This window comes from Rhinolophus ferrumequinum, chromosome X (assembly GCF_004115265.2).
Source record: "Rhinolophus ferrumequinum isolate MPI-CBG mRhiFer1 chromosome X, mRhiFer1_v1.p, whole genome shotgun sequence".
Classification (NCBI taxonomy): Eukaryota; Metazoa; Chordata; class Mammalia; order Chiroptera; family Rhinolophidae; genus Rhinolophus; species Rhinolophus ferrumequinum.
This window is the reverse complement of record NC_046284.1, coordinates 93,043,441-93,065,416: the sequence shown is the minus strand read 5'-3', so window position 1 is coordinate 93,065,416 and position 21,976 is coordinate 93,043,441. Positions and strand designations below refer to the sequence as shown.

Genomic DNA, 21,976 nt, shown 5'->3' with positions numbered 1-21,976 from the left:
AGAGTGATTATAGATATCTAAGGCAAAAAACAATGAATATAATTGGAAACATGGAATCACTGGGTTCAGGCCTCTTATTCAGAGTGTAACACCTAGAACAGGGTTTCTCAATCTCGGCAATACTCACACGTGGGTTGGAGAACTATTGCGGGGGGCTGTCCTGTGCAGCCCTGGAGTCCACCTACTAGATGCCAGGAGCACCTCCACCCCCTCTTCTCACTTAATGACAACCAAAAATATCTCCAAACATCGTCAAATGTCCCCTAGAGGGCAAAACCACCCTGGGGTGGAGAACCACTGACCTAGAATAAGCAACTTTAAGAGAGCAAAAAGGAGAGATTGCATATGGTAAAAAATAAAATCTGCAGGGGGGAAGAAAGGTCTACAGCTTGTATAAAAATCGAATTAACATACTATTGAAATTTTCTCAGTTAATTAAAAATTCCATTATAGCTCCTCTTAAATGTACAGCTTTTTAAGTTTTCAAAAAGTTAATCCTTCATACTATATATCTTTTATCACTACCAAGAAGATTTCATCCAATGTTGTCTGGGGTAGTTATTATACAGGAGTCACATACACTGCATATATGCTTTTCAACTTCATAAGCATACCGAGGACTTTTGCCTACGCTTACCCTTCAGAATGTAACCCTAACCCATTAAGAGTTACAAAGCAGCCAATTCAGATAGATTTTTAAATCCTGATTTTGAAAATATAAATGCAGTACGTTACCTTCTTTTCACATAAAACCGGTGTTTCGTGAAATCCATCTGGTTAGAAAATGAACACACAGAAGCCAGCACATTTTCAAGGAAGAACTAATGTAAGACTCCTAGTTTATGCTGTCAGGGACAACATGACCCTGAAAATGCATTCCCTCACTTTCTTAATCTGTGCAATAGATATAATTGGCTCTACTTCAAGGAACCTGTAAAACATTCACTTGCTTTTAAGGTTATAAACGTAACAGAGAATAAAAGTAAACCAAAATTATAATTTTAATTTTCCCTACATGACTATTATGTGAGGGGAAAAACAAAACAGGTTCCCCAAAAGGAAAACCTGACAAAACGGTTACAAACTCAAACTACTGTGTTTGCCAAAAATTAAGAACTGAGGAAGACATTTCCTAGACAATAGATTAACCTTATCTGAAAATTTCTACCAACTCAAAAAAGTTTTTCGATCTAAATATCTACTCCTGACTGATTTTTCTCCTATAATTCCAAGTATTGAACATATTTAGGAAGCTGGCTTTGGTGTTCTAGGGCAGATGTGTGCCAGCACTGCTCCTTTTTGGCCATCACGTACTGTGTGTGTCAGTTTCGTTTTGAGAGGTTTTACAAACATCAGTAACCACATCATGTCCCTGTGGTACAAAACCGGGGCGATCACTGAAAGTGCTAGTAAAAGAAGCGCTTGTGCCTACAAGGAAAGTGAAGAGGGTTTTATAAAGGTTGTACATACATATGCAGAAGGACTGAGTCACACAACTGACATAAGCTGAGCCCTAACTTGCAAAAAAGAGCTGGGCTTATGCATTATGTGCATAAGCTACAAGAGGCAAAGAAACACAATGGAGGAGATGAAAAAACCTTGTGGATGTGGCGAGAGGACCAGCATCTCTGCCCATTACTGTACCGTCAGTTCAGAAGGTGGGAGGTTTGCTCAAGAGCTCAAAACCAGGCACCATGAGCATGCTGCTTGAGCCTCGTGCCGTTTTTGCTGTAGAATCAAGGCTCTTTTGAATCCGCACAAAGCAACAGGTCCGTGAACCATAGCAATCTAAGGTGTTTGCCACGATACTTTCAGAGATACATCAAGGAGGCCTGCTCAACAGATTTTCAAGGACGTAAGCTGAACAAGAACAGAACATATTTTTGCAAAGAGAAGAAAAATGTGCTGATTTTAAAGCTTTGAAGTATCAACTCATACTCCCATTTAATATTAATATATCTAGGACTAAAAGCATAAAGAACAGTTTCTGAAGATGAAATGTATTAGAGCAATCACATACTAATTAGATCTATGCAGGATTTTAATTTAATAAAGTCATATTTAGACATTTGTTTACTTTTTCCTTCTTCACTTCTACCTACCCCCCATAAGGGGCAGCATATAGTGGACAGTTATCTTTAATTTATTCATTTCAATATATTTTCCTTTTAAGTTTTAATTAAAGAAAATATTAGCCAGGATACAGTACAGACTTTCTTAAAAATTATTGTAAAATGAAGCTGAAAACTACGAAGTGCTTCGTTCTTAGGCAGAACTATTATGAGTTCTCGAGTTCAAAAAGGGAACTGAAATTTCTTTCATAAAACTACTGAGCATAAGATATTTTAAAGTTCTTGCAAAACACGAAAAACATAACTAAGAGAACAGAATACAAATGTTAACATCATCTACTTATCTGCAGTTGCCAAGAAGAGTAAAAAGAAAAAAAAATACCCTGCATTTTAAGCAGAAGTAATTCAAAACCAAGGGCAATTACATTAAAAGTACTACATTTTCCATATTGATTTCCACTGCAAGACTAGCTTTCCGTCTCCTGAAAACGGCTCATAGAGATGGCGTTGAGATAGCCAGGAAGGGAAGCTATTCGAGTTCTTCAGCCCCGCCATTTGCTAGCCCTTCCCGCCTTCCACAGAAACAAACTGATTCCCAAGTAACAAAAATTAAAGCCCAGCTGGTTCAAACTGTAGAGCTGCCATTTCTTGTCAGACAGAAGAATTCAATCAATATAAATTGCTTACATGGTTTGTATTATTAAGCAACATCTAAGGAACAATACAAATGTCAAAAAAAAAAAAAAAAGAAAAAAGAAAATGTTTTCTGCATCAAAAAGGTTGATGTCTTCGGGCGGCCAGATGGCTCAGTTGGTTAGAGCGCGAGCTCTCAACAAGGTTGCTGGTTCGATTCCTACATGGGATGGTGGGCTGCAGCCCCTGCAACTAAAGACTGAAAACGGTGATTGGACCTGGAGCTGAGCTGCACCCTCCACAACTGGACTGAAGGACAACGACTTGACTTGAAGCTGATGGGTCCTGGAGAAACACATTGTCCCCCAATGTTCCCCAATAAAATTAATTACAAAAAACAACAGAAAAACAAGATGGCTCTAAAGCCAGACTCCTTTGTCTGAATCTCAGTTTGGTCACCTAATAGTTAAAAGAAAGACAAAGGTTGACGTCTTAAATGGCATGCTAGCTTTGCAAGTCCGTCACCTTATGGTCACCTTATGAAGCACACACACTGTATTAGCTTTCCTTTTAAGCATCCTTTGGCCCCTTGGCTTCCATCTGTTTAGAACCACGCCTGCTGCCCATCTCCCTGTATTCTCTTTCCTGGTGATCTAATTTACCGTGTTTCCCCGATAATAAGACCAGGTCTTATACTGTTATTTCCCCAAAAATAAGACCAGGTCTTACATTAATTTTTGCTCCCAAAGACGCATTAGGGCATCCGTCTGGCTGATCTTAACTGGGGCTTATTTCCAGGGAAACACGGTACTATCTCAACTCAATTACTACCACCTTGGTGATGACTCATCTACCTCTCCTGCCCAGACCTGGCATCTGAGCTTGAGACACTTGCCCCTACCTGCCCAAAGGGATGCCAGGCACCTCAAACTTAGCAAAGCCCCTTCAAACTCACATCTTCAGTGTCCTTATCTCAGAAACCACCCATCCATCATTTGCCCAAGATAAAACTAAGAGAGTCACCTTTGCCACCTTCTCCTTTCCCATCTTCAACATCAATCTAATCACCAACCCTTGAATATTTCATCTCCTGAGTCCCTGTGGAACCTCCCCTAGTCCAAGCCATCAACAACTCTCGTGTGAACCATTTCAACAACTGGTTTCACCACGTCAGTCTTGTTCCTCTCCAATTTATTCTCCATATTGTTTATCAGGGTGAGTTTTCAAAACTACCTAATGATGTCAGTTTCTGCTTAAAATCACCTGGTGGCTTCTCACTGCCATCAGGATAGTCTTACTTCCTTAAGGACACTCACAAAGCCCTGCGGGACCTGACCCCTTCCTGTGTACATCTCCAGCTTCACCTCTCCCCACTCCCGCCATGCTGAAGTTCTTTCAGTTCCAGGATGCTGAGCTCTCTTGCTTCCAAGTCTTCCCAAGAGCAGTTACCCCTCTGGTTAGGACCACCCACCCCCACCCAAGGCCCCATTACTTTAATTCTCACCTCTCCTGCAGTCAGAGTCCGATTGGTACTTCCTCAGTGATACCTTTCCTGACTTCCAAACTAGCCCAGATCCCCCTGCTTCATGAACCCACAGTATCTGGAAGGACCCTAACAGAATTCAAGCCTGACACATAGTCACACTCAGGAAACATCTGTTGAATGAAAGAAAGAAATGCAGAGGAAAGACATCCTAAAATATCAAGCTGTGCTGGATCTCCACTCAGCAGGTGAAATAATCCTCGCCAGACCTTAGTAATTCTATGTAGAAATCCACGCCATCCACAGGTTCTGAATTCTGCTTTATGCTGTCTCACAGATGGAGAGGAGCAGCTCTGGCGGGGTGCTTACAATGTGTGGCACCAAATGGGACACACGACAGGCACTTACTTCAATAAACGAATAGCATGGCTGAAGCCATCACCTTCCATTTGTACTCCTTGATGTGGAATCTCCAGATTGGACAACTGGAAAGAAAAAAGCACAGGTTATATCAGACCACCAGTTTTACAAAGGAAACTACCTTTTCTAAGTACTATTGCCTATTCTCGTGGCATCTGTTCTACAGCCACAGTTACAACGTATTAGGCATGAGCATTGGCCACATCATTTATTTCCTGGGAAACTAAATTAAGTCCAGCCAAACTCAAAAGATGATTCAGAGGTTGTATGTAAAAAACACCTCCATAAGGGGCAAATCTTCAAAATTCGGGAGACTGAACCAATTTTTGTAGAGAGCCAAAAGTAATCCAGAATCAATTCTGGTGGTTCCAAATGACACAACTGTAAAATAAGATTGGCTTTCTTGTGTCATTCAATTATGTTTGTTTGAAACAGTCTGAATGATAGCCATATCTCACTTCTAATCACAAACAATTTTTAATTTATAACTTTTCTGGAATACATTTTTATTTTTAACAAACTATTTCCTGTGTGAAACCCAAGAAGAAAAGATTTCCAATATGCATTTCCCCAAATGAGGTACCATTCCCAATTGGAGGATTCAGAAAGTGAGTTAAAAGATAAATGCAGGGATAGTGCCTGAGACCCAATCTGTGGAACTACAGGTTATTTAGGTATGCCAGAAAGCCACCTATCTACCAAAGAAATGCTTGCCTTTGGCAAATATTCCCAGATCTTCTATGGTAGACTATTTATACCCACCTTGTTCCAGCAAGGATTTAAGGCAGCCCTCAGTATTTGACTGAGCCCTGCTCTTTCAGCCTGGGAAAAGCAGAGGTTTAGAAAAAGAGGTGTTGACCAAATCATCAGTAAGGGTTCAGATTCAAAAGGAAGTGAAGTGTGGGAGGGCTCAAAAATATTGCCTTTATTCTATGGATCAGGGATATAAACATCCTTGGTAAGGTTAGATTTAGTTGTTCACATCTCATATAAATTCCTTTAAGCAGCAAATGTGCTTGCTTTTGTCTCTAACATGTCTTTTTCATTGAGAGAGAAAAAGTAGGTAAGCTTTAAAGAGTTTGATTGAGTATAATAGAGTACTACAGAATGTGCTTACATGTCCTACGTGCACAACAGTTTAGGAGCACAGAGAAGGAGGAAAGAGAGAACACGTATCTATACGTGTCAGTCTATGTGGCACCACAAAGACACTAGTTTCTGCGATGTCTAGCCTGTGGGCAGGGGGAAAGAGAGCAGGCAGGGAGAGGAAAGAATTGCATTACATAGCCCCTGGGCACCATGTAGTCTCCCTTCGCACTGCAAAGGTAGTAACTGAATGATATTCATACAATCAATCCATATGGCACAATGAAAAAGCCCAAGAACCCAGTCAAGCAAATACGAAGCATGGACACTGCCTGCACAGTTTAGGAGCAATGGCCAGTACCCAAATAAGAGGACATTCATCAAGCTCACAGCTCTAGGAGCTGGGACACTGAGGACAGGAGTATCTATTTTAGGTGCCCGTTTCTGGGCTTGGATTTCTCGGGGCTATTGCTGCTCTTCACAATGTCACACCTTATCCGCCTCCTTCAGATCCCGAAACACTACAAAGCAGGGGTCAGCATACAAGAGCTCATGGACCAAATCCAGCCCACTGCCTGTTTTTGTATGTAAAGTGTTACTAGAACACAGACACGCTCATTTGTTTAAATATCAACGATGGCCGGTTCATACCACACAACAGATTTGAGTAGCTGTTATAAGAGACCATATGACCCACATGCGTAAAATATTTATTATCTGACCCTTTAAAAAAGTTTGCCGATCCCTGCTCTAAAGTGTGAAAATATTTTCAAGAAGTCTTCCCAAGATGGTCATCATCAGCTCAATTGAAATAAACCATTTCCACATTTCCAGATCTCTTCATTCACAGTAATTTACAGAGGGGAGGAGGCTTACAAAAATAAAACTTTAAACTGGAGGGAAATAAGGTTTTAGTGTATCACTTTTAAGGGTTGCCGATCCTGGTTTAAAGCCCTTTTTGGAAATATTAAAATACAGGTTCTGTTACCTCCCTTTACTTTCATGTTTTGGGCTCATGCTGGATTATCACAGCAGTGTATTCTTGAAAAACACTAATTCTGCATAAGTCTATCGCTTCCTCCATATGACAAAAGTAAATTTAGTTTAATATTCTTTCTGACCTGTTTCTCAGAAAGGAACACAATGTTATTAGTGTGTATGCAATATGTATGGCTTCACCAACTCAAAAGTAAGCCACTCCTGCCTGTTATCAACTAACCATCCCTAACAGAGTTAAATAATACTCCTACTAAGAGGTATACAAGATGTTAACTCTCAAAAGTTGTCCCTTTTTTTTAACTGCAAAGAATTTACTTTCCATTTCCATAAAGAGCAATTTGAATCAGAGAGATGAAATAATTTATGGTTTACATGTATACCATGAGATACTATGATTTCAATCCCACACCTCCCAAAATGAACAAGAGTACAACCATTCTGATTCTAATGGAATCCATGTAGCTTTAGCAAAGCATTTTAAAAATTACTCTTTCATTTAGAGTCCCCAAAATTGTATTAAAAAATTACCTCCAACCGAAGTCCTACAAATGGCATATTTGTATCACACATAGCAACAAAGTGAGCTAGAATTTTATTGAAGGCACACATTTCTCCAGATCGCTTGGTTTTCTTGGGTTCTACTGGACACGAATCATCAGACAACTAGAATTTAAGAACATAAGTGGGTAAAAAAGTACACATGATGTAACTAGTTAAGGTAGCTAAACTATTTGACAAAGCTCAAGGTTAACCAAAAATCTTATACATTCAACAAACATTTACTGAGCAAATATTGGTCTAAACAAGGGAAGTTTAATAGTAAATACTGTGTATTTAACAAGCTCTCTTGTGGAAAATGGCATATAATTAACTATTAATTCAAGGAGAAGCATTTTCAAGAAATGTAGACAATTGTTACTTAAACCTTATTGCTGCCCAGTCTCTTAAAAACCCGATCTAATTCTTTCCCATATTAAAAACAGTTGAAGAACACAACAAAATTAATACACACAAATTCTGTGCTCATTTCCTTATGTGATCATACCTTGCGCTTGGTACCGGTTCGAGGCTGTTTGCCAGTTTTTGTACGAAAAATCAATTCCTGGATGTTTTCCTTGAATTGCTGCAGCAGGAGTGCCATGACAGGGCAGTCTTCACGATCTGCAGCATTGACAGACATGAAGTAGTACTTGTATGACAGCTGTGTGGGTTTATTGGGAACCTCCAACATCTCCACAACCTAAAAAGGCCCAAATGAGAAAGGAGACTCAGAGAAATGATTAGGTATTGGACATTTTCCTCCTTATACTGGTAGATTTCAGAATTGTAAATCTAACGTTAATGTCTTTTTTCTTTAAACAAGAACAAATCAATCATGATGTCAAATGAAGCATTCCTAGTAAATACATAATTTGTTTTCTAAAAATTAGATCAGGCTAAAGAACAACAGTAAAAGCAACCATAAACTATATAGCAAATGGGACATTTAGACTATTCACATTAAGTGTTCTTGATATTCATAGCTTAGTTTACAAATTCAAAAAATTTTATGCTTAAGTCCAGTAGTTCTGCTCGAGTTTCTAAAGTGATATTTTAAAATGCCCTGCTGTCTCACTTAACCATTAAAAAACATCCTAAGAATTCCACTATTATGGCAGAGAAAAATGACAACTATCTCTCGTACTTGGAAGCACATAAAAATAAACCCTGATTGTTCAACTGAAATATGTAGTCACTGTGAGGATAAGGAGAACAATATCATCAAGATTTAACACTGATAGAGAGCTTACTATGTGCCGTGTCCTATTTAACTACTTGACAGATGTTAACACATTTAATCCTAATAACTGTGAAGCAGAGATTCTTATCTTCATTTTTCTGAGGAGGAAACTGAGGCACAAAAGTTAGGTTACTTGTCCAAGGTCTCAGAGCTAAGAAGTGATGAACTCATGCTTTGATCCCAGAAGTTTGGCTCCAGAGACCTTGCTCTTAGCTACTATACCAGTTTAGTATTTTCAAGGTCTACCTGAAATGTAAGAAAAGTCCCCTAAATACTTTAGTCAGAGAAATAAATGCCATTCTTGACACACACACACTTCCCTTTCTTCCTACCTCTCTTACCCCTCCCCTGCACCCTTCCCGATTGTCTTTTCAGGAAATTGGCCAACACCCAAGCATCACAGATACACCTGAGAAAATGGAAGAATGAAAAGTAATATGAACACTTCACCACAGAAGATAAGATATATGGATTACAAATAAGCACATGAAAAGACATTCAGCATCATCAGTTATTAGGGCAGCGTAAATTAAGACTACAATATCTATCAGACATTATCTATCAGACATTATCTATCAGAATGGCTAATTAAAAAAAAACTGCAATTGTCACCCTAATAAACTTTAATAATAAAAAAAGAAAAAAGGCAAAAACTGCAATCCAAGTGGCAAGGATGCAGGGCAGCTGGAACTCTCTTGTATTGCTGACAGGAATGCAAAATGATCTGGCCACACTGGAAAACAGTTTGGCCATTTCTTATAAAGCTAAACATACATTTACTATTATAACCCAACAATCCCAATACCAGTTACATATCCAAAACAAATGAAAACTTAAATTCGCAAAAAACCTATATGCAAATGCTTATCGCAGTTTTATTCATAACTGACCCAAACTGGAAACAACCCAGATAGATGTCTTCCAACTGGAGACTGGCTAAACAAACTGGCACATCTATACCATGGAATACTACTAGGCAATGAAAGGAGTGAACTATCACACATACAACAATATGGATGAAAGTCAAGGGCATTATGCTGAGTGAAAGAAACTAGAGTGAAAGGCAACACCAGACAGAGAGAAAACAGGTCAGTGGTCACTAACTGACAGTGCGCCGAGGGGGGCTGATTACAGAGGGGCAGCATGAAGGAATTTGGGGGGATAGCTGTTCTGTTGAGATAAAGGTTACAAAACTGCATGCATTTATTAAAAATCAAGACAAAAAAAATTGAATTTCTACTACATGTAAAGTATATCTTAATAAATCTGAGAAAAGTAAAACGGCAGAAAGACATTTGAAGGCAGCAAGCCTGTCCTCTGTTCTTCTTAACGTCCACGGTAGCAGTTTTTCTACTTCTGTGAGTATGTCATCCCTAAGTGAGTAATATACATTCTGTTTTGGTCTAAACCCTGTGATCCAAACTATTGCTTCATAATAAATAACTAGTAATGAAACTAAAGCCTGGCTTTTTGTTGATACTGAATTAAGTTCAGAAAATAATAAATTACAACCATTTTGTGTATGTGTGGCTCAGCGTAAGAGATCCTTGTGTGTTCACAGGTTTGATTATTGTGTGTATGTTCTGCATATCATTTCAAAGGTCGACCGGGAAGCTCACCAAGAAATGAAACAACAATCCTTTGTCATGTGCCAAATCTAGTTCCACAGCTGGTGTTTAAAAATTCAGAAAAAAGTGAAATTCACATCAATGAGATTTATTAGTTTACATAAGTAACTCTAACTTAAGATGTCAGACTACACTGTAGAAAGAAATTGAAGATACAAATAAGTGGAAGCATATGCTATGCACATGATGGACAGGAAGAATTAACATCGTTAAGATGTCCAAACTACCCAAAACAATCTATAGATTCAATGTAATCTCTATTAAAATACCAATGGCATTTTTTAGAACTAGAATAATCCTAAAATTTATATGAAACCATAAAAGACCCTGAATAGCCACAGCAATCTTGAGAAAGAACTAGAGGTATCACAGTACCTGATATCAAACTATACTACAAGACTATAGTAATCACAACAGCATGGTACCAGCATAAAAACAGACACACAGACCAATGGAACAGAATAGAGAGCCCAGAAATTAACCTATGCTTATATGGTCACTTAACCTATGACAAAGGAGGCAAGAATATACAATAGGGTAAAGACAGTCTATTCAATAAATGGTGTTGGGAAAACTGGACAGATACATGCAAAAAAATGCAACTAGACCACCTTCATACCATATGCAAAAATAAACTCAAAATGGATTAAAGACTTAAATGTAAGATCCAAAACCATAAAACTCCTAGAAGAAAACATAGGCAATAAACTCTCTTGACATTGCTCTTAGTAGTATTTTTTCTGATCTGTCACCTCGGGCAAGGAAACAAAAGAAAAAAATAAATGGGATTACATCAAACTAAAAAGATTTTGCACAGCAAAGGAAACCATCAAAAGAACGAAAAGACAACCTACTGAATTTAAGAAGATACTTACAATATATCCAATAAGGGGTTAATATCCAAAATTTATAAAGAACTCATGTGGGGGAGAGGGGGAGGTAGAAAAGGGTAAAGGGTGTCAAAAATATGGTGACAGGAAGAGATTTGACTTTGGGTGGTAAACAAACAATGCAATACCAGAAGTGCCAAAAAAATTGTATACACGTGACTTGTATTCATCTTTTGTTATCAGTATATATTGAGTATTACAATCTTAATACAGTTTTTTCCTTTCTTAAAATGTGTAACATGTTTTTGGCACCCTCTGTATATAGATGATGTATTACAGAATTGTATACTTGAAACCTACGTAATTTTATTAACCAATGTCACCCCAATAAATTAAAAAAAAGAACTCATGCAACTCAACACCAAAAAAACTAAAAATCCAATTAAAAAATGGGCACAGGATTTGAACAGATATTTCTCCAAAGAGGACATACACATGGCAAATAGACATATGAAAAGATTCACTAATCATCAGAAAAATGCAAATTAAAACCACAATGAGCTATCACCTCACACCTGTCAGAATGGCCATCATCAATAAATCAACAAACAACATGTGGAGATAAGGGAAACCTCATGCACTGTTGGTGGGATTGAAAACTGATGCAGCTACTACGGAAAACAGTATGGAGGTTCCTCAAAAAATTAAAAACAGAACTACCTTACGACCCAGAATTTCTACTTCTGGGTATTTATCTGAAGAAATTCAAAACACTAATTCAAAAAGATATATGCACCCCTGTGCTCACTGCAGCATTATTTACAATAGCCAAGATATGGAAGCAACCTAAGTGTCCATCAATAGATGATTGGATAAAGATGTGGAATATATATAAACATATATACACATATACACACACACACATATATATATACAATATATATACAACATATAGATACAATACATGTACACACATATATATACACAATATATACAATGGAATATTACTTGGCCATAAAAAAAAAGAATGAAATCTTACCCATTTGGGACATGGATGGACCTGAAGGGTATTATGCTAAGTAAAACAAGTCAGAGAGAGAAAGACAAATACCGTATGATCTTACTTATATGTGGAGTCTAAAGAACAAAATAAATAAAACAGAAACAGACTCATAGATACAGAGAACACACTGATAGTTGCCAGATGGGAAGGGGGTTGGGGACCTGAGTGAAAAAAGTGAAGGAATTAAGAAATACAAATTGGTAATTACGAAATGGTCACAGGGACGTAACGTACAGCATAGGGAATATAGTCAATGATGTGTAATAACTATGTATAATGCCAGGTGGGTATTAGACTAATCGAGGGGGATCACTTTGTAAATTATATGTCTAACCACTATGCTATACGCCTGCAACTAATAGAAAATAATGTTGAATGTCAACTTTAATTGAAAACACGTATAAAAAAAGATATGTCAGACCACACAGGGCACTTTCCCCCCCCCAGGTTCTTTCTCATTTATTTACAAATATACAAAGCATCTTTTTCCCTCGTTCAAGTTAATGAGAAATGCAAAACCCATTTTCCAAGTACAATGGGAGATGAGCGAGAAGGTGACAAGTTTAGCTCTTCTTCTGTTGGGCTTCCCATAAAATCTACCATCCTCCTTGGTCCCTCTTGTATCCATTCTTCTTCTTCTTTTTTTTTTTTTTATTACTTTCAGGTGTACAAAACAATGTACTAGATATTTATCATTTATATCCCACACAGTGCTAACTCCCCTCCCCCATCCACTATCCCTCTGACATCGCACAGAGCCATTACATTTCCACTGTCTCTATTACTAATGCTGTACTCCGCTTCCTGTAACTATGTATATAGAATTGTAGTTGACATTCATTATTGTTCAGCTTCAGCTTCAGGTGTACAGTGCAGTGATCAGGCATACACAGGGCACTTTTTAAAGACATCTTTTAAAAGTACAGGTCAAAACCTTAAAAAAATTCACTCCTATTACCTTCAACCAACAATCTTGAATTAACTTTTTCGAACACCTTAGATTCCTGGCCAGAAGTATCTACTTGGTATACACAGAAATTTCAACAAGCAGGGAAATGTATTTAGGGTGAGTTCATGTTTCAATTTTTGCAAAATTTTAACCAAAGATCTCAAAGAAACTAACTGGGAAACACGTAGAAAGAGTGAAAAAGGAGTAAGACAGAATAATCTTACTTACTATGCACTGAAATGTGCATGCAATCAATAAAGTGGATGTATATGCACTCAATCAAGGATGAGAAAATAAAGTTCCTTCAGAGCAGCGCAGCGACAGCGGCGGCAGTGGTGGCGGCGGTTACGATTCGGGGTCTGCGGCAGCTGGTGGCGTAGGTGGCTTGCGTGGACGCAGGCAGAGGAGGCCGGCCCGCCACTGCAGCCTCAGCGCCCGCGGTGCCCGCGGCCCCCGCAGGCGCGTCGGGACACCCCTAGGCATCCTCCGGTTGCTGCCGCCCCCCACCCCCCCAGCCTCGGCTCCTGTTTGTCTGCCTTCATCCCCCGCACCTGCCGTCCCTACCGCCCTGGGCTTCATACCGCCCGCATCGCCCCTAGAGAAACATGACTTGCGATTTCAAACCTGGAGACCTCATGTTCACCAAGATGAAAGGTTATCCCCATTGGCCAGCTCGCGTAGATGAAGTTCCTGATGGAGCTGTAAAGCCACCCACAAACAAACTACCCATTTTTTTTGGAACTCACGAGACTGCTCTTTCAGGCCCAAAGGATACATTTCCTTACTCAGAAAATAAGGAAAAGTACGGAAAACCAAATAAACGAAAAGGCTTTAATGAAGGTTTATGGGAGATAGGTAATCCGAAAGTGAAATTTTCAAGTCAACAGGCATCAGCTAAACAATCAAATGCATCATCTGATGTTGAAGTTGAAGAAAAAGAAACCAGTGTTTCAAAGGAAGATACTGACCATGAAGAAAAAGCCAGCAATGAGGATGTGACTAAAGCAATTGACATAACCACTCCAAAAGCTGCCAGAAGAGGGAGAAAGAGAAAGGCAGAAAAGCAAGTAGAAATCCAGGAGGCAGGAGTAGTGACAACAGCAGCAGCATCTGTTAATGTAAAAGTGAGTCCTAAAAGAGGACGACCTGCAGCTTCGAAAGTCAAGATTCCAAAACCAAGAGGCAGACCCAAAATGGTAAAACAGACCTGTCCTTCAGAGAGTGACATGGTAACTGAGGAAGACAAAAGAAAAAGGGGCAAGAGGAAAAACAACCTAAAAAGCAGCTTAAAAAGGATGAAGAAGGCCAGAAGGAAGAAGAAAAGCCAAGAAAAGAGCCAGACAAAAAAGGGGGGAAAAAAGAAGTTGAATCAAAAAGGAAAAATTTAGCTAAAACAGGGGTTACATCAACCTCTGATTCTGAAGATGAAGATGATCAAGAAGGCGAAAAGAGAAAAGGTGGGAGAAACTTTCAGTCTGCTCACAGAAGGAATATGCTGAAAGGCCAACATGAGAAAGAAGCAGCAGAGAGAAAACGCAAGCAAGAGGAACAAATGGAAACTGAGCACCAAACAACATGTAATCTACAGTAATAAAAAAATATATCTCATTTTGGGCTCAAAGCATTAATCCAGTTACTGAAAAGAAAATACAAGTGGAGCAAATAAGAGATGAAGATCTTGAGACAGACTCATTGGACTGAATACCCCCTGCACCCCCTTTGATGGAAGAACGTTCCAGATTCTAAATTGAGGACTTCATTAATGGCATTATAACTGTTATGATTGTTAAAAAAAATTTCCTGTAAGGTACACACTACATACTAAGGTCGGCCATCATTCTTGTTAAGTTTTTTTCCAAGCTTTAAATGAAGCCTTGCGTTTGAAAATTAGAATAAGCTCAGATGAAGATGGTGGTTGTACATTATTTCATTTAGAAAATATAAAAGTTAATTTTGTTTTGAAGTTAGGTGTTAAACTGGAATAGCTATTATACCCCAGAGAATGGGGCAGTTGTGTCCTTCCCTTGACATTCCTTTGTTGTTTAATTCTTTAGAATCTTAATTGTTTTTTTTGATCCTGAGAGATTAAACATAGCCTTGTTAAGGAAACAAAAATGAAACTGTAACCAAAATTTTAAAATAAAGTTTTTTTAAAGTTCCTTCAGCCAGACCTTATTTAACAGGCTGTATTATGATTAAGCTGCATTTGATTAAGACGAAACAAATTTATGACACCAAAACATCTCTAAACCTTCACAGAATTGCTTTCAAATTTTTTCTTCTTACACAGAGGCAATATTCCAAGCAGGAAAGATCCTAGGGTGATGGATGGGGGCATACCTTATATTCCCCAACCCCTCCCCGATTATTATATAATTCCTTAGAGACATGATTTTCCTCTCTCCCCCATCCTTATCATCACTACCCAATTCTGCTGGGTTGAGAATCACTATACAAAAGTCAACTATTCAATAAAATAAATTTGCAATTAAATTAAAACTTGCAATTAAATAATCAATTATTCAAAATACTAATAGACCTGACCTTGATCCCCCACATCACCCCTGTGCATACTTACAATGTAGTACTGTGGGAGACGGGTAAGTTTAATGAACAGCTTATTCTTAGAAAGGTTTCCAATAGGATGGGTTGAGTAATTGGACAGCTGCAATGTTTCAGTGCTTATTGTAGGCAAATGTTTTATAGACTGTTTGCAACGCTGTTGTCCAAGCCAAAACCTTAATTTAAAAAAGATAATCCACATCATAAAATCACAGACTTTTCTGATTAACTGTGTGCAATTCATTTTTAAACAGATTATTGAAGACCACTAAAAAAACAATTAATTTGAAATTTAATTCACCTAGTAAAGGGACATAAGACCACAATGATGAATCATTTCTTCAGTTTTGTATTGGACTGTTAGTTTTAGTTCTAGTTCACGGAGTTTAAACTGTAATGTGAATGATTTTGATTAGTTATGAGGTAAAATTAACTAATATTAAAGCTGAGACACTATATCATTTTATTACAGGGGATGACAGATGTCCTATGGTTTATAAGACAGCACAAACTAATCTTAACATCCTTTGTAAAATACCTGAAGTGTTTATAAAACAAATAGAGTAACAAACAATAAATATAAAAGACCCTGATTTTTCTGGTTATCACTGGCGCTATACAGTCCCAGTTTTTGTACTGTGTATGTGTAAAGTGATGTGCATACCTAGCAGGTACCAGTAAATATTAATTACTTTCTTTCTCACCTCTCTCTCAGTTAAGTCACCAGATTGTTCACTTTGATGCTTTTTATAGTACTCCTTTTATTTGATTTCCTATCCTTGAGGCGAGGACACCATATAATATGTGAAAAAGGGGTATGTGAAAAAGAGAGGTCACAAACTCTCACTAATCCACAATAATAAAAGTACAATAATAAAAGAAAATAAGATCATCAATTTAGAAAATTTTCATAGCAACATAATAACGCCACCACATCGAAACTCATGATCAGTAGGCTTGCCCAGCTGAACATGGTATAGACCACTTCAGTTGCTGTTGCATTTGTGTGGTGAGCTGCATGTGGTACAAACTATACTAGTTGTGCAGTAAAACCATGTTATAATACATGACATTTTAATGGTAGTTTGTCGACTATTACTCCAAAATGTATAAAATCTGGAAATCATTTTTTTCCCTCTGGAAAACAGGTTAAATTTCATTGCAACTTCACAGGATCAATTGCCAGAACTGGCTACTAATGAAGGGAATGAAGATAAATTTTGAAAATACACCAATAGTTGCATCATTTTGGATACAATTTAAAAATGAATATCCTGAACTTGCTAAAATTGCTTTGAAATATCTACTTCCAGTCCCATCAACATACCTTTGTGAGACTGGTATCTCTACTATGTACATTATTAGAAGAAAAACAGCAACAGTTAAGATATACATAGTTGCTTGGGGCTTAGGGTGGGAAGGGGGAATAACTGTAAATGAGCACCTTTTTGAGGTGATGGAAATGTTCTAAAACTGGATTGTGGTTATGGTTGCAAAACTCAGTAAATTTACTACAAGTCATTGAATTGTATACTTAAAATGGGTGAATTTTATGGTAGGTAAAGCATACTTCAATAAAGTTATGTCAAAAATATTAATGTGCCATGATAGATTCGTGACAAACTGGTTATTCACCAAAGATCATGCAGGAAGCACTATTATAAGTGACAACCAGGGGGATTTTCTTATAAATAAATTATGTAAGTATAGACACACGTTTGATAAGTTTAAAGTTTTTAGGACTTAGTTTTCTGGTTTTAAGTTATATTTTTGCTAGCTGGAATTGCCAGATAAACAACCTCAAGTTGCACAAGATGAGAATTATTAAGCATTTAAGTATTTAAACCTTGCCTGTTTAGGCAAAATTCTCAAAAATGCATAAAAAAATGCTAAACCACAAATATTTTAGAAATTGTTACCCAGAGTAATGACGATGATTTTTCATATACAGATAAACTACTTGTTCAAAAGAAGGCTCATGTAATATTATTTCACTATTGGCATTAAAAATCATGTCCTGTTAATGGAAAAAAAAAAAAATCACTTGATAATATTGAATTCTTCAAATATTTACAAAACCAAAACTTGCAAAAGGAGAAGGGGTAGACTAGAAGATCACAAAATCAACAGATTCCACTGAATTGTTTAGCCCCATCCCTTCTCCATAGGTAAGCTTTAGGTTTGCTCTCTAAAATTTATTTTCACCCCTTGGAATTCTGTTTTATTAATTTGAAAAGAGTTTGTTATAGTTGCCATAATACCTTGGTATACCAGGGTGGAAATGAAACCTCATCTAATTATCTCTAGCTCCATTTTCATTCTATTTATTTTAACAGTATGAAGCCTTCCAGGGATTTGGAGACAAACTGAATAACAGTATTAGAGAAGCAGAAACGATTATTCTGAAAAGTGTCAGCTGGTAGAGTCACACCATGAAGATTATCCTGGATAAGAATAAATAAGACTCCATTGCAGAGAACACTCGATACAAGAAAGTTCATTGTGTAAGTGATTCGTAGAGTGCTTGTACGAGAGAAAACGTAGCAAGGAATTAAAGCTGAATGTCATGCCCTTAACACCTGTATTTGCTGTAGAGGGGAATTTGATATGAAGCACTGCCATCTTGGACGTATTCCAAGAGAACGTAGATTCTAAGTACCAAAAGGTGCTCAAGTTTCATGTCATAAAAATTAAGGACAATGACTGATCAAGAGTAATGACGGAGAAAATGTGTCTTGTCAAAATACATTTCCATTTTTAGTCTTGAACCAAATAAATAAGCTTACTTAAGTTGTTGAATCCAAGGAACGATCCGTTTCATATCATCATTCACAGACTTTTCCATGTCATCCAAAGTGGCCTGGTCTATAGAATAAAGCACATTAAGTAACTGCTTACACGAGACACAAAATATCTCGGTAGGCCAAAACTTAAATGAACTTATTGTTTTAGGCAGAAAGTAGTTATTTTTGGTCAGAGAAAACTAAATGCATCATTAGGCATAAATTAACATAATTTGTTATCCTCTTTAACATTTAGGGAGAGTTATAGCTAAAACAACTAATTAATAGCAAATGTACACTAGCAGGAAGTAAATATGTGAATTATTTGCCTATATTTTAATGCCCAAAGCTCTTAGTCTAGTAATTTCATATATTTAACTTATATATATATTTAAAGCTTAGCATTACTAAATTTAGAAACTTAAAAATTATAAAAACTATAGAACTCCATTAAAATGTTTATTACACACAAATGGTCTCTGGCATAAGCAAGAGCTATTGGCTGAAGATTAATGATACAGGTCACTTAGAACTTTTAATGACACTAGAAAATGCTAATAATAGAATGTTGAGCAGAAAGCAAAATATAAAATGATTTCAACTAAAGAAAAAAATATAGGAGCACTGTTATGGATTGAATTCCCCTCCCCATTCATATTCTGAAGCCCTAACTCCTAATGTGATAGCATTCAGAGGTGGGACCTTTGGGAGCTAAATTAGGTTAGATGAGGGCACAGGGATGGGGCTCTCATGATGGGATGCGCACCCTTCTAAGAGAGGCCACAGTCTTTCCTCTTTCTCTTCCTTCCATGTGTGGACACAGTGAGAAGGCCGATGTCTACAAGCCAGAAAAGAGCCCTCACTATAAACTGACCATGCTGGCAATCTGCTCTCACACTTCCAACCTCCAGAACTGGGAGAAAATTAATTTCTGTTGTTTAAACCACCCACTCTGGTTCTTTGTTATGGCAGCCTGAGCTGACTAAGACAACCATACATCCCTAAAATAACAATGATTGCCAAGAGGGAATTATTTTTGCTTCTCTGATTTTTACATGTTTAGGTTTTTTATTTGAATATGTACTGTGTTAATTCATAATCAAGAAAACAGTTAAATAAAAAGTTTTGAAAAACAATTGCCTGGTTGGTTTGGAACCACAGTTAAAAGGTAATTCATAAATTTAGCCATCATTTAGCCATCATAAATGTGATGTGATTCAAAGTAATGAGGCCAGTTTTCCATGAGCAGTTCACAGAAAGATCTATCTTTATAGCCATACAAAATTCCAGAAAACCTTTTATTTTCATCAGTATATCTAGCTTAATATTAATTTTAAATGGAAAATGTGCTAATATATTCAAGAACAAAGTTCTACTAGCAATACAAAAATACTAAGTTCCTAGTATTTCATCATTTTAGAACACCAACTCACTAACAGAATATGTCAGAAATCAAACTTTAATTTCTTCTGTGTTTAACCCAGAAAAACATCATTTCCTCCAGGATTCAGTGCCCTAAGTCACATTTGATGCTTATACGGTCATAAATATGTTCTTCAGCCATGAATGACATGAGAATCCCTTGTATCCATCTCCATGTCACCCAACTATTAGTGGTAAAAGTTAATCTAAAAAACATCATCCATCAACATTTATTACTTTTACATAAGGAAAACAACCTGAATCCAGTTCATACTGGGAAGTTTAACTTCTGGTACAAAAAAAATCCAAAGTAGAATTAAAATGGGCCTCAAGGAACAGACGTCAACGAGTTATTCCTTCCATGTCTACTCTCTACACTGCTTATGCCACCTCTCCCAATATCTAATGGCAGAAAATTTTAACTTCGCTTTTATTAAAAATATTTTTCCTTACATTGACTATATCATTTAGTAACTTACCAAGTCCATAAAGCATCAATTGGAACATTCCAGAATGCAAATCTACAAAAATGTGTAGACACTCCGAATTACCACAGGGCTCCAAGATGGGAACAACAAGAGCTGGAAGTGCAGTCTCTATGGAAGCTGAACAGTTGAGAATTAAAAATTATATTTCTGACTATTTTCTTTCAAAAAGTATTTCTCAGTGAATAGAAACAAACCAACTATTGAACAATCCTGAACAGTAGAGGAAAAACATGATTTTCGCAAAATTGGAATAGCAGTATTAAGTCGATTAGTAGCTCAAAAGGAAGAATGTAATCTTTAAGGGAACTTGAAACAAACATACCCTCTCAAATACTACAACAAAAAATTCCAAGATTCCTTTAAAAGGTTAAAATAGCTCGTGAAAACTTAACCTCATCAGTGAGCTGAGTTCTAGTGTTACTTTCAATCAGAAATTGCTAAGTTAATAATTAATGTTCTTTTTGATACAATGGGAAGAAAATTAGTTGTTTGGTAAACAGAATAAATTTTATCTATGGCCTAAATATTTTCCATGCCATTCTTCATAGAAGTTTTCTGGCAATTAGAGCCCATTTGTTTACAAAAACACTTGAGAACTATTAAATATTATGGATTATGTAGAAAAACTTTTTTTCAAGTTATTTATAAATCTCATTTCCAAGTCACAGATAAAACAAGAACATAGGCAACTGCTATACACAAATTCCCAAAGTTGCCAATATACTTGTCTAGTTTCACAGTATTTCTACCAGGCCCAATTAACTTTTCTCTTAATTCCATAAATTGGCGTAACAAATTCCAGTAAAGGAGCAAAGCACTGAAAGCACACCACGTGCTGATCAGATTGAGGAGTTGTAAAAGGAATATGCTCTTTTGGTTACCACGTTCCTCTAAAGCTACAGCACAGAAGAAAGGCAGGCAGTGAGGCGGGCAGTAATGTAGGCCCAGCCTTTCACCAGGTGTGACTTCTTGGTGCTACTTTGTTAAACAAGGACAATAAATCTTGCTGTTCATGCCATGGGTCCTTAAGAGGAAGAAATGACAAGTTTGTAAAGATGCTTTAAAGCAAAGAACTCAACAATGTATGCTATCTGTACTTCTTTATGTATAAAAGAAACAAACCCAAACTCTTATTATGAATTTGCAATAATTAAAATGAATAAAGTTACCATTGGTACTGTCTATACAAATTATCAAACAAATCAATCAAGCAAAAAAAATGCAGCAGACATAATTAATCAGACGAAAACAAACTGCTTAAAAGTATATTTGACACATATTTGTATACAAATGTTTAACAGGCAGGTCCTGCAGAACTCTTACCTAAAACAACCAAACAAAGAAATAGAACAACAAAAAGGCACTAATAGGAATTTCTTTTACAATGTTTTATAATTCAGACCAGTGTGACAAATTAATTCAAATCATGTTTTGCTGAATTTATTATTAATATAGTAAAAAGCACTTACGGATTTGAAGCAGGGATGCTGATTTTTAAAACACATCTGTACTGTTATAACTCCTAATGGGATAGGAATGTATTCTTTAAAGCAAAACCATTTTTAAAGTGAAACAATGGAATAAAACTAGTTATGACAATTGGCATAACAATCATAATTTCAATCTAATTATAAAAATGAGTATTCTTGAAAGGACAGGGCATCAAAGGAGAATATACAATACAGTCCAAAAGATAGAAAATACTTTGTTGTGTATCTCTGAACATATTTTGTGGCCACCAATGTCCGTATTTTTTTTTTACAGAAAACAAAATATAT

The 21,976-nt window shown here is 36.9% G+C and overlaps 2 protein-coding genes across 2 annotated transcripts in view; one reads left to right on the top strand and one right to left on the bottom strand.

Moving 5' to 3' along the window:
• Positions 1-21,976, bottom strand: part of MED14 (mediator complex subunit 14) — a 74,694-nt gene that overhangs the window by 31,209 nt on the left and 21,509 nt on the right. Inside the window, exons 11-16 of the mRNA XM_033118945.1 lie at positions 20,190-20,315; positions 18,292-18,370; positions 15,522-15,681; positions 7,739-7,933; positions 7,222-7,356; positions 4,597-4,673 (exon numbers count right to left, since the gene is read on the bottom strand). Coding sequence (XP_032974836.1) covers positions 4,597-4,673; positions 7,222-7,356; positions 7,739-7,933; positions 15,522-15,681; positions 18,292-18,370; positions 20,190-20,315 — 772 coding nt within the window. The remainder of the gene's footprint in view (positions 1-4,596; positions 4,674-7,221; positions 7,357-7,738; positions 7,934-15,521; positions 15,682-18,291; positions 18,371-20,189; positions 20,316-21,976) is intronic.
• LOC117029717 (PC4 and SFRS1-interacting protein-like) lies at positions 13,528-14,645 on the top strand. The gene is given in 2 exon segments (XM_033118918.1): positions 13,528-14,185; positions 14,188-14,645. Coding segments are annotated over 2 exon segments (984 nt in total). The 5' UTR covers positions 13,528-13,548; the 3' UTR covers positions 14,535-14,645.